This window comes from Xenopus laevis, chromosome 4S (genome assembly GCF_017654675.1).
Source record: "Xenopus laevis strain J_2021 chromosome 4S, Xenopus_laevis_v10.1, whole genome shotgun sequence".
Taxonomy (NCBI): domain Eukaryota; kingdom Metazoa; phylum Chordata; class Amphibia; order Anura; family Pipidae; genus Xenopus; species Xenopus laevis.
Genome location: NC_054378.1, coordinates 49,785,850 through 49,799,924, shown reverse-complemented (window position 1 = coordinate 49,799,924; position 14,075 = coordinate 49,785,850). Strand labels below are relative to the sequence as shown.

The 14,075-nt window shown below is 38.2% G+C and overlaps 1 protein-coding gene across 3 annotated transcripts in view; it reads left to right on the top strand.

Moving 5' to 3' along the window:
• chst8.S (carbohydrate (N-acetylgalactosamine 4-0) sulfotransferase 8 S homeolog) overlaps nucleotides 1–14,075 on the top strand; it is a 293,304-nt gene that overhangs the window by 262,810 nt on the left and 16,419 nt on the right. For all 3 annotated transcript variants that reach the window (XM_018240484.2, XM_018240485.2, XM_018240483.2), the window contains one exon: nucleotides 9,581–9,618. In XM_018240484.2, coding sequence (XP_018095973.1) covers nucleotides 9,581–9,618 — 38 coding nt within the window. The remainder of the gene's footprint in view (nucleotides 1–9,580; nucleotides 9,619–14,075) is intronic.

Below are 14,075 nucleotides of genomic sequence, written 5' to 3'. Positions count from 1 at the left end.
CAATGAAATGTTACTAATGCATATACGTGCTGTAGAATTTGCATGATATCTTAGACTTAGATTGGTTAGGCCAGTGTAAAAATATATTAAATAGTATCGTTATGTTGATAAGTATTTGTAACTTTTTCAGGTTTTCAACACAGTAGGCTTGCTATACTCTCTTACTTCATATGTGAAATGTTTAGAATGATTGCAGTAGGTAGTTTTGTTTTTTAAAGGGAATACATTATTATGATTTTTATTAGATCTTGTCTTTGTCACAGTTGCATTTGACTTGGATGGATCTCATTTGGAATGGCTGTAAATTATATAGTTAACTAGTTAATTTAGGTTAAAAAATACTCTATCAGGTTCAACTCCACCAAAAAAAAATATATATATATGTATAGTTTCATAAAACAGCAAGCATTCTTTTAGGGGCCGATTCATCAATAGTCGAATATCGAGGGTTAATTAACCCTCGATATTCGACTGGGAACTAAAATCGTTCGACTTCGAATATCGAAGTCGAATGATTTTGCGCAAATCCTGCGATCGATCGAAGGATTGTTCGTTCGATCGAACGATTCGAAGGATTTTAATCCAACGATCGAAGGAAAATCCTTCAATCAAAAAATCACAGGCAAGCCTATGGGGACCTTCCCCATAGGCTAACATTGACTTGGGTAGGTTTTATCTACCGAAGTAGGTGGTCGAAGTATTTTTTAAAGAGACAGTACTTCGATTATCGAATGGTCGAATAGTCGAACGATTTTTACTTCGAATCGTTCGAATTCGAACGAATTTAACCAATTCGATGGTCGAAGTACCCAAAAAATACTTCGAAATTCGAAGTTTTTTACATTTGAATTCTTCACTCGAATTTTGTAAATCTGCCCCTTAGTGTTAGTTCTCCTTTAAGGTATTTGTGGTGGTGAAGAATGATCTCGTCTTCGTTAAAATAAGCTCTACTGCTGTTCTTTTGCTGCACTATAAATAGATATGACCTTTACAGCGGAGCTTGCAATCTAATTAAATCTCTGAAAGTCATAAAGCTTATATTTCATTAAGAAGGTCATTAAGGGTGGGAATCACCCTTTTGAAACGGAGTTATCAGACTACATCCACTATCAGTTTACAAGTTAAAGAAAATTGTAAAAGCACTGAAAGAAATTAGTTTTCCTTCCTCCCAGTGGGTGGGCACATACTGCAGTAGTCATGTTAATATAATTTATGATACCCTGACATGTTGCTTACTAACTCCCGGATTTAAATGCAGAAAATGTCAAGGATTCTGTATAATGCTAAAGTGAGATTTGATTAGAAATGGGGATCTTTGCAGCTCAATTTTACTGTCTGAGATCATTGCACTTAAGGATGTTTTTCTGTATGCTGCTGGAAATGTGATGAGGCAAGTCTTTTGCAAGCAATAAGCATAAGGATGGCAATATTTAGAAGTCATATGTCAAGATGATAAATTTAAGCGATTAGCAATCAGCCGAGCCAGAATTCTTGGGTTTTCTCAGTATAGGTGAGAAGAACATACATAAGACATATAGTATAGTGGGAACATGTTCAGATACACAGATGGTTCTGGAGACATACTGACAGCAGAGGCTGATAGAGAGAATTAGCCAGACTGTAAAGCAGACACAATTATATATAGACAGATAGACACTGACTCCCTTCTTCACCTCTTGTGTTTGGATGGTGAGGCCGCTATCTAGTTTTCCAATCAGAGGCAGTATTATATAGTTTTCACAACGTATGTGTTCTTGGTGGTACTGAAAAGGACAGCATATTTCAGGGCTTGGGGGGAAACATGTTGTTCTTACATACCATTGCAAGAGTAAAGAGTAAAATAAATGGTTTAGTCCAGTATATCGTAAAGTACCGCTGTGCTAGACTCCAAAAGAGCTTCCAGGAAAGGGCAGCAGAGATGGCTGCATGTGCCCCGAGCTAATAGCAACTGAAATATAGTTACTGTATAAATAGTGAGAAAAAGATTGTGCGCACCCAGGCTAATGTATTTGGATTGTTTCTTGTTAATACATTAAGGCATTCAAGGCTGAGCTATGCAAATGTGTGTGATCACCTTCAAAGTTTATATGACTGGTTAGTCTGGCATAACCCAAGTCCTGCTAGCAACTCCTCCCCACTTCCCAGTACCTGAGTGCACTAAATGCAGAAGGAACAATTCTTCATTAGGGGAATGATCAGTTTTGTAACAGAAGCCTGGAAATTGTTTTTCTTTCCCATTTTGAGATAGTTGCCTGACAATCAGATATGGATAGTCCTGCAACAGTTGAGGTGACGGGTTGGTTAGCAGGGATAGTTACACTGAGACTTAGCCTAATAGAAAATGCTCTTCTATGGGCAGTGTGGCTCAGGAACACATGACGAGCTCTGCTTTTACCACCATTGCAGACATTATTTATTTACCAAGCAGGATATTCTACTTGTCTGACTCCAGAGAGAAGAACTACTGTGTGTGTGTGTGTGTGTGTGTGTATATATATATATATATATATAATATATATATATATATATATATATATATATATATATATATTATATATCACAGATTGCCAGTGAGTGATAGTGAAACCAATATCCTCCAAAGTAAACATATTTACGGTTTTTGCAGTTCTAAAAATAATTCTGACTTTATTTTCCATATGACGCATTCCTATCACATGGTGCAAGGGGAAGTGGTAATTTATGCATTCCCTTTGAAAAACTGAAAATCTGCATTATGCTTCATGAGATAAAACATTTCACAGGTAAAAAAACAGCCGCACTTTTCAAGAGACACCTTTGTTTCTCACATTAGGCTCCCAAACAAAGCAAAAGAAGTTTGCTGCCGGAAAACGTTAAATAGGCCTCTATTTCCAATATATCCACATCGATAATAAGGCTGTGATCTCTCTTCTAGTGATGAGAGCATACATTGGTTTGTTCACTTTCTGTGGCCGCTCCTGCTGATATTCATACTTCACTTTAGTTTCTATTAAGCCAGGCTACAGAGGTGAGAAAAGAAGGTCCATTAGGATCATTTACCATTCCAGTAAGTACACTTGTACTGGAAAATCTTAATCACTTAGATATTAATATGTTAGAATCAATAATTTTGAATACATTATATTCAGGAAAGTCACATTAAGGGAATCAGTTATAAATTACTTTAAATAAAAGCAGAGAGCCCAATTCCTGCAAGGACATACACTGCAGCAACTTTCCTTCAACTATGAAACTACTTTCCACTAAATAGACAGGCAGCAGTATTTCAGAAGGCCACAAACTTACTCTCCTTGGAAAGAAATAACTGCAAAATCACATATCTGCTTTAGTAACATGTTTTATGTTACTAAACAGCATTTCCCAGCTTTCTCAGTTGATTTTTTAGTACAGGTATGGAATGTTATCTGTAAACCCTTTATCCAGAAACCTGAATTAGGGGAAGGCCATCTGGAAATCCTTTTTCTTTGTAATATTACTACAGTACATTGTACTTGATTCTAACTATAGATATAATATAAGATCCTATTATATTTAATGTTGAAAGGATTTTTTAGTAGACTTAAAGTATGGCGATCCAAATGACAGAAAGTCAGTGTCAGACTGGCCCACCGGGATACCAGGAAAACTCCTGGTGGGCCCAAGTGTCAGTGGGCCCTCTTGCTTCTTAGCATTTAGCCTATTTGATGGTCATTCCCTATTTATTTATGGAAAAAAATGTTGGAAGAATATAAGTAGGTAAAAAAGACTAGGAGAATAAAGAAGTTGAGTGAGGAGAGGAGGAATAATAGTTTGGAAAGTGGCCCATGGTAAGTCTTCTGGTGGCCCCATGGTCTAAGGTTTTCTGGTTGGCCCCAGGCATCCCAGTCTGACATTGCAGAAAGGTCCCTTATCTGGAAAGCCTCAGATCCAGGGCATTCTTGGTAACAGGTCCCATACCTGCACACCATTAAGTGGAGAATAAAATGCTGCACTCTGTCAAACTATATCATTATATGTAGATGTGTTGCCTCCAGAACAGTTGACTTGGCTGATCAACTACAGGAATAACTGCAAAAACCATTGGGAAAATTGCAAAAAAGCAATGGACCAACAGATAATTCAGGTTAGAACGCAAATAGCCTGGCATGTATTTCGCTTGAGTTGTCACTGATTGGCCTGGGGATCAGTCTTGGAGATTAATATAATTTGGTATTTCAAATACATGGGCATATGTGAATATACATCAGGTGGGATGCTGAGACACTCAGCCTGTGTGTGTGACTAGCTTAATATGAATCGTCTTTCTATGTCTCTCATTTGTGATTATGATGCAGAGAGTTTTGCCTTTAAAGTAAAAGGAAAGGTTAAAACTAAGTAAGCTTTATCAAAAAGGTCTATATAAATACACCAGTAAACATTTAAAGTGATGCTGCTCTGAGTCCTCTGTCAAAAGAAAAACTGATTATTTTTCCTTCTATTGTGTACACATGGGCTTCTGTATCAGACTTACTTCTTTCTGTTTAAACCTCCAGGGCTAGGGCTTGAGCATGTTCAGTTTGCTCCTCTCCCCCTTCTTAGCTCCCTGCTATAATATGAGCCCAGAGTTATGAGACAGCAAGGAGAGACTCAGGCAGGAATTGATGTCACACAAAGCTAATACAGCAGCTGCTATCCTAAACAAACAGAGAGAAAGATTCTAGAGCTGTGTACTCAGGTATGGTAAAGCATTCTGCAGAATAAATATAGCATTCTAGCTTGCACTAGTGTGGGTTATCTATTGGCAATAAACTGCCTCAGTCGCTTTCCTTCTTCTTTAATATATAGATGCGTAAACTGACAATAACAGATTCCTATGGCTTTTCTTATTGAGTTAAAACAAAAGGAATGACTCGCATGAATCCTAGTAAAAGCTTTTGTTTTGTAAATGCAAAAAACAGTTTGTATAATGACAAAATGATCACTGAAGGGCACTGCTCAATCGCTCTTCACAGAGGGCATTTCGTAAACTTTATAGTGTACATGATTTTCTAGTAGACTTAAGGTAGGAAGATCCAAATTATAGAAAGGTCCATATCCGAAATACCACAGGTCCTGAGCATTTTGGATAACAGGTCCCATACCTGTAGTAATATTTGCAAACTGCCTTTAGAGAAGAAGTTGATTCATCATAGATGATGCAAAGAGAAGCCCTTCTGGGATATGGGGCAGATTGTCTCTATATCACTTGTTTTGTTTTTTTATTTACAAATCATCTGAATATGTGGCTATCCTGATTGCAGGGGATGAACTGTATTTACCAAAGAACTTAAAGAATAGATAGCTGATTTGTATTTAGTCATTGCTGAAAGGTAGCTGGCCAGTCACCCTTATTCTAATGCTTTATAGTGAAACTCAGCACTTGGTACATTCAGCCGTAGTCATGACTGACATCCCTGGGAGACTGGCAGTTAGTTGCACTGGCTTCCATGAAATATGCTTTTAGCTGAAAGGTCACCAGAATTCTTCCTCCTTCCCCAAAGAGACTACATCCCAAGGGAAGCCTTGAATACAAGGGAAGCCTTGAATGTCTCATCTACAGGCTGTGTGCGTGAATTTCCAGAAAGCAGAGTTTATTTAATTTCTCCATAATCCATTTAGCCATTTGGTGAAATAATACATATTTAGATATGTAAATTCCTAGCTACTACATGTTGATATTACTGACAGTGAATATAAATCTTCAGTTTCTGCAGCTGAATGTCTTGCTGTGATAGAATTAATAGTTAAAAAAAAAAACACGCCTGCTTCTCACACAGCATATCAACCAGCCATTCAGGGGTAATTTGTTTATTTCTCTTGAGGCTCATTGCAGACGGCACACACAAATTCCATAACATCTGCAATAAAAGTAAATACAAAGGAATAATATCACCTCATAACATACAACAAATGGCAAAATGTAACATTTTATTGTTTGCACTATTCCATATACAGGATATATAAGATAAAAATCACAGCTACTGAAGAGTAATGAGACATGGATTCATTCCTAATCCAATTAGCAAATGTCTATTCTGCTCAAACCACACTTCATGCTCCCTTGACCCCCATATCTTCTCACCTCTTTTACCCTGTTTCTGATATACTCATCCCTCACTTACTCATATATTTAACCTTTCACTTTCTACTGGTACTTTTCCATCTTCATACAAACAACCACTAATCACTCCCATCCTCAAATGCCTTCCCTTTATCCCAGCTGGCCCACAAACTATCATCCAGTTTCCTTTCTTCCTTTTGCATCCAAATTTCTGGAAAGTCTTGTTTACAAAGTCCTGGTCCTGCATCTCACTCACAACAACCTTCCCAACCTCACTCACTGGTCCTGCATCTCACTCACAGCTCCTTTCTCGACCTAGCTCACCAAAGTAACCAATGATCTTCTCCTTGGAAAGTCTACAGGTCACTACTCCATAATCATCCTTCTAAATCACTCTGCAGTCTTTGACACAGTTGAAGCCCACTCCTGCCTATACTCAGCTGGCATTAGTGATATTGCTCTTCCGTGGTTTAAATCGTATCTTTCTGATGTTTCTTTTAAAGTCACTTTTTCTAACTCTACCTCCACTTCATTCCCTCGCTCTATTCCCCAAGGCTTTGTCTTAGACCCTCTGCTGTTTCTCTTGGAAAACGTATTCATTAATTTGGACTTCTGTACCACCTTGATGCAGATGACAACCAACTCTTTCTGTCAACTCTTAACCCCTCATCTTTTCCCAAGTTACAGACTGCCTTTCTGCTGTATCCTCCTGGATGTCTCAGTGCCACATGAAACTGAATCATTTCCTCGAACACCTTCCTCTGTCCTAAAGTTTTCACTCATAGACGATAACATCATTTATCAGTCAACCACCCAGGCACACTGCCTAGGAAATATCTTGGACTTCCATCTGTCTTTTTCACCTCACACCCAAAATCTTCAAGCAAATTCTGCTGTATTCATCTAAGCAACATTGCCCAAATACAGCCCAGATACAACTAAAATACTTATTCTGTCTCATATTATTTCTCACCTCGACTTACTCCTTGCAGGTGTCCCAACACATCATCTTTCACAAGTCCAAGCTATTCTAAATGCTGCTGCTAGACTTTATCTCACCGCTCCACATCAGCTGCTTCTTATGCAAATCCTTTCACTGGCTCCCAATCTCCTCTAGACTCAAATTCAAATTACTAACACTCACATTCAAAGTCTTTAACAATGAAGCCCCTCCATAAATCTATGCTTTATTTGCAAAATACTCTCCTTCAAGCAACTTACACTTTGCCTCTTTTCTCCATTCACCACTTAATCCCATTCCTGGCTACAAGACTTCTCTCTGGCTTCTGTCTGTTTCCAGTATGCTCTGGCTTGAGCAGTCGAATCTCCCCTTACTTCCAAACTTTTAGGGTCAATCCACACAAGCAGATTCGGGGAGATTAGTCGCCCCAGCAAAAAATCTCCTTTTCTTCGGGGCGTCAATCTCCCCGAACTGCCTTCCCCCTGCCCTCCGCAGGCTAAAATGAAAATCTGTTCTTTTTCGTTCTTTGAAGTGTATGGTATCACCTTGCCTAGATTAGGGATGTTGCGGACTGTTCGCCGGCGAACTTGTTCGCGCGAACATCGACCGTTCGCGTCCGCCGAATGTTCGCGAACGTAACGCAACGTTCGCCAATTTGGGTTCGCCTTAGTTGGCGCTTTTTTTTGCCATTTCTCCCCCAGACCAGCAGATACATGGCAGCCAATCAGGAAGCTCTCCCTCCTGGACCACCCCCACACCCCTTGGACCACTCCCCTTCCATATATAAACTGAAGCCCTGCAGCGTTTTTTCATTCTGCCTGTGTGTGCTTGGAAGAGCTAGTGTAGGGAGAGAGCTGTTGATAGTAACTTTGCTGGCTAGTAATCGACTTGATACTGCTCTGTATTGTAGGGACAGAACTCTGCAGGGATTTGAGGGACATTTTAGGTTAGGTAGCTTTGCTGGCTAGTAATCTACCTTCTACTGCAGTGCTCTGTATGTAGCTGCTGTGGGCAGCTGTCTGTCCTGCTGCTGATCTCTCATCTGCATCTGTTCTTCAAACCACTGCCACCTAGCTGTGTGAGCTTTTTCACATTCTGTCTAAATATCAATAATAATACCGTCTCCAGAAACACCACCTGAGTGACGTAGTGTGATTTCTGCCCTTTACAGCACAAAACGCAGCGCTGTGTCAACAATGGATTTTTTAGAAACATATTTGCCCTTGATCCCCCTCTGGCATGCCACTGTCCAGGTCGTTGCACCCTTTAAACAACTTTAAAATCATTTTTCTGGCCAGAAATGTCTTTTCTAGCTTTTAAAATTCGCCTTCCCATTGAAGTCTATGGGGTTCGCAACGTTCGCGAACCATTCGCATTTTTGTCCGGACGTTCGCGAACATGTCCGCGAACATTTTTTCCGACGTTCGCTACATCCCTAGCCTAGATAGAATAAGCTCTTTGAGCCAGCAAGGTGATACGCAAAATGTTTATAACTGCCTCTGAGTCTGGGAAAGGATTTAAAAAGATCACCAAACAATTTGGCTTAATTGTTTTCCTGTCATCTACAGGTGGAGAATATTTCAAACAATTGGCAACTTGCCCAGGGCAGGCCTTCCCAAAATGAATGAAATCTGAAAGATCATTGATCCCCAACCAGTGACTTGAAAGCAACATCTTGCTAACCAACCCCTTGGTTGCTGCTTCTAGTGGCCTCAAAGCGGGTGCTTATTTTTGAATTCCACCACAGAATTGCTGAAAAAATGAAAGGTTCTGGAGTGGCAAATGCACAAATCGAAATCCTGTGCATGCACAAAACCCGTTAAACATCAAACAGCTAACAATATTCTGCATGGAGGAATGGAGAAAATGTCTCTAGTCGATGTCAAACACTGATAGACAGTTAGAAGTGCCTATCTGAGGTTCTATACCAAATATAGTGGAAATTGCAATTATTTATTCATTAAAAAAATAATAGATATGCCGTCACCTTACATGATACTTTACATCATCTTTATATACTGTTTGGATGAATGTGTGAATAATCAAATATAAATACATGCACATATTAGAGAAAATTAAAACAACATGGGCTGTGCTTACTTTTTTACATGACTCTGTATGTTGTGCCCAACCATGTACTCCTGGTATTAGTTATGATTATATAATGAATCCATGAGTCTGAGCTGAAGTGGGAAGTAAGCTAATGTTTAGGGGCAGGAGACTCAGTACAGTTGTTTGGAATGTTGGTTCTTGATAATAATAATAATAATATGTAGGATGTCCACATTCACACTTAAAGCAGGGCCAGTTTTAGAGTAGGGCAGCCCTTATTTTCTGTGTCGTATGTCAGCAATTGTTGTATAATCTTCATTTCTCTGGCCCTGTGTAATGGCAGTTTTCTGTGCCATTCGTGCCCCTGTCCCTTGGACCTTGCAATATATTTTTTGTGGTTAAGCCTACACAATTTACAGCTTTTTAGTTAAATAGAGTTAATAATTACTGTATTTCCTCTATAACTGATTTTATTACTTATATTGATTGTTCCTCTACTTATCTTTCAGGAATGAAATTTGAATTTTCATTGCATCAACCAGAAAAGGTAGGGGTGTAATTCATTGTACCTATGTTTATAAATAGCAATAAAGATGATTTCAGTATATGTGTGGGTGGGGGTTGAAGCACCAGGTCACAGGGAAAAGAAATTAAATTAAAAAAAAAAAGGGAAACAAGACCAGAATTCTTTCAGCAGTATTATTATAATTCAGCACAGACTGTGTTTACTGTATGCATGTTGGTGATTAGTCATAAACTGTTGGTTGTATAAAAATAGGCATTATGGATCACGGATATACCGATACAGAGGGGGTGGGGTGAATAGATTTGATTTTATTTTTTTTCCTCTTGAAGAAATATTTTTCTACAGATTCCAAACTGTATTCATAAAGGAATCATTGCTCCATCTAGTGGAATTAAAGCCCACTGTGTTAACAGATGGAGTCACTTTGCAGCCAATGTTCTGCTAGGGAATGATAAATATGGCACGTGGGTTATAATTCACTTGACGTCACGTCTAGTCCTGTTGCTGCTTACATGACTTTCTAGTTTCTGTGTAACCAACCCAAGACAGGAGGTTCTGCTCCCTCATTCTTGTTTTTATCTAGAAAGTAACAAGTAGGTTACATCCTTTATATGTCACGAAATATTTGGAGAAATACCGAAAAAACTTTGTGCATTTTACCTACAATTCTTTTGTCTTATATGCTTAGTGAGCCTGAACACACTATGGCTTGACATACATGTCATGCATTGCATACACTGTGCAGAAGTCCTTGTCATAGCATAGATCACGTGTCCCCAACCTTTTTTTCTACTTGTGAGTCACATTTAAATATATAAAAAAGTTGGAGAGCAGCTTAAGCATGAAAAAAAGTTCCAAGATAGTGCCCAATAAGGGCTGTTATTGGTTATGTTGTAGCCTCTATGTGGACTGGTAGATTACCAGAGAGCAACATATTTTTCACAAGCCACTAGTTGGAGATCAGTGGCATAGAGGGTAACGAGGAATGGAAACAATAAAAAAAGGCACACCATGTGCATCTGCCATCATCACTGAGTATTGGCTCACACCTAAATTCAGTTTAACAGGTAAAATTCTTAATTAGGATAATCAGACCCAATAGGCTTTTATACCAATAGAGTTAACAACACCTGGCAGTGTCATGTGATTGTTAAACATGTATGCACAGGACTTCTAATTGCTCTTACATTGGATCACAGAGTGCACCAAGATTTACTGTAGAAGGATACAGGGGAAAATATAGTACTGTCCCAAAAGCAGTCAGTTCTTTATATGCTTAAGTTGGAGGATTTCAGAATCAGGCAAGGGATAGTCCTTTGCTGCCATCTGTTTAGTTGGCTAACAAAGTATAATAAGAGGAGCAATATGCAGGCAATACATCCGGCATTACTATCTGGAAGGGCTACAACTGGAGGGCGCTCTAATGACAGAAGTGGTGACTGAATACCTTGCTGGGAAAAAAAAATCCAAATAACTTAATCAGAAAGCTTGTGTGACACATGCATTTTATCTTGTGCTCCTCACTTGATAGCAGTCTGGTTTTCTTTTTTTAAATGTACTATAAGGAGTTTAGTCAGTACTTGTGAGATCAAAAAAAACAGAAGACAATGTAGTGCAGAACTGTAATGGTTCTATGCCACAGAATCATGTCAGATTATAGGACAAATGTTAACATAAAAATAATTAGATCCAGAAAACTGCAAATCCCTGTGGAAGGTGTGAGCAATGTGTGATTAACAAGTGCAAGAAGATAACAGAAGCCAGGCTCCTCAGCACTGCACTTCTACTGTGTGTACCTTGCAAGTATAGAGCTTCATTTGTTTATAAATGCAGTGCAGTGACCCAAGAACGAAGTTTCTTCAATAATTTCCTTTGCTTGCCTCACTTAATGTGATAACTCCCATAGTGCTTTAAAGGCACTAAAATGAGGATGTTATCGCTCGTTTCATAGATAAGTGCTTGGATCTCAGAGGCTCTCGTTTCAGCACCCTGGACAGCAGATTAAGCAGTAGCTGCTAATACTAGGGAATGTACAGCACAGTTTCTGTAGTCTGGGCACTGAAACATTGGATTCATAATAAATATTGTTTTATGTTTTCTAATGCTGCACCCTGTTTTTATACACAGGTAGTGCAAGGATAGTGAGTACTGGCCAACGATGCAGGGATTTTAGTACAGGTATGGAACCTGTTATCCAGAATTCTTAGGAACTGTTTTTTTTCCAGGCTTTCCGTTATTTGGATCACTATATCTTACGTTTACTAAAAATCATTTAAACATTTAATAAACCCAGTAGGACTGCTTTGCCACCAATATGGATTAATTATATCTTAGCTGGGATCAAGTACAAAATACTGCTTTATTATTACAGAAGAGAAGAATTGTTTTTATTAATTGGAATTATTTGATTGAAATAGAGTCTGTCCCTTCCTTGGAGCTTTCTAGATAACTGGCTTCTGGATAATTGATCCAATACCTGTACAGTCATTTAACAGCTGAAAAAAATATATTTTTAAATAACTTGTAATCCCTGCCCTAAACTGAAATAAGGTGATAAATGGATATAAGTGTTGGTACTATATAATAACAGATGATGATTGTAATCTGTGACTTAGTTACCCATGCCACAATGGTATTTTACCCTAATTGGTTTACACAGGGAATGTTATTCATGTAACACCATACACTATTCCGTTCTTGTTTTATTCAATTTGGTGCAATGTAAACATTACTTAATGCATCCCATGACTCACTATAAGCATCTGTTTGCAATTGGCACATTTAGGATATAAAAGTAAAATGTATACTTTTAGAACTGCATATATGACTCAACAGAAAGCCTTCCTGTTTAAAAAGTAATATCCTTTTAATTTCCATCTTATAAAATATAGATTCAGGGGGGGGGGGGATATTATTGCTGGTGAGCATTAGCCTTAATGTGGATAACTCGTGATAGCAAAGATAACCAGTGGCAGTATACAACTGTATAGCTGAAGGTATAATAATAATCCCTTTTCACCTATGTGCACAGTAACATTATTTGTCCATGACAGCCTCTTGGGTTTCTGTTATTATCTTGTCAACAAAGCACATACATTCTGTTAGGAATATTGTCTGCCCTGCCTGGCTTTGATAATCATGTGTTATTGTCCTTTACAAACCAGTGTGATGTTTGTCAGCAATAGATTGCTTGGCTCCATGAGGGCCTATTTCCAGCACAGTAAACCTGTTTTGCATGACAACAGATTTCGGAGACATTGGCTCCCACACTTACCAGCTTGGAAGTAAGACATTTTTATTAGAATTCATTTTTCTTCATGGACTTAGCTTCTTAGTTGTCTTGAGCTGCACTGTTCACCATATGCTCTAAATGTGAATTTGTGCGCATCCATGTTGTTAAAAAAATAAATTGCTAAGCTTCGTTAACTGCTTCCCCACAGAAGCACCAAAAATCAATGATGCAATAGACAACGCTCAACATGCAAGTAACATGGGCCAGATGCATTTTACTACTGTAACTAGTAATTAGACAGCTTCTGGGCCTTCCTTTCCATCTCATACAAACAGTATTATTTCATCTGACATAGATGGTCAGGATTCGATCAGAGGTAGTGTACAAACCTCACAACTAATAATGTTTACAATGGCAAGGGATAAACCCCAAACTACTGCTGGAAGCTGCATCTTCAATATATTAATTTAGAGATGGGGTCCACAGCTCATAATTGTACAGTGCTGTTAAACCCTAATAAAGGACAGTTGCGGGAAACCCAATATATACTCTAAAAAGAAGGATAGGGGAGAAAAGTTTGCCCGAATCAAGAAGCATTCAATATAGAAACTTTATGGCAACATAATTCTTTTTTTTTTTGAGGCGTGGAGGATCTTTTCCCTATCTTTCTTTTCCCTATCTTTCCCTCTTTTCCCCTATCTTTCTTTTCATTCTTTTTTGCGTGTAAACCATATATTATTTCTTTTGGAAAGCAGTAATTTGCCCTTTTGCAAGTATTTATTGCCTTAGGGGTTTTAGAGGTTGGCAAATGTCAAGTCATTTATTAAAAGATCCAAATATAAAAATAGATTGAAAAAAAAATGCGGAACTAATCCGAGTATAAATATGAAAATCTTGAAATCCGTGTGCAGTTACAAATTAAAAAAAAAAACCTCAATTGGAAAAGGACAACTCCCATTGAATTCTACATGACCTCAACCGTTTTTAGATGAAGAATGTTTTAGCATTCGTTTTTTCCCTAGTTTTAGCACTTGGGGGTTATTTATCAAAATCTGAATTTTACTCATGTTTTAACTGAAAATAAGTCTGACCAAACTAGAATCCAAGATTTACCCTTATTTATCATTAGAAAACCATGAAAAATCAGTTTGGGAAGAACCTCGACTTTTTCAGATTGTTGCACAAAAAACGAAACTTTTTCGGATTGTCTCATAATTAATCCAAATTTTTCAAATTTGATGCCCGA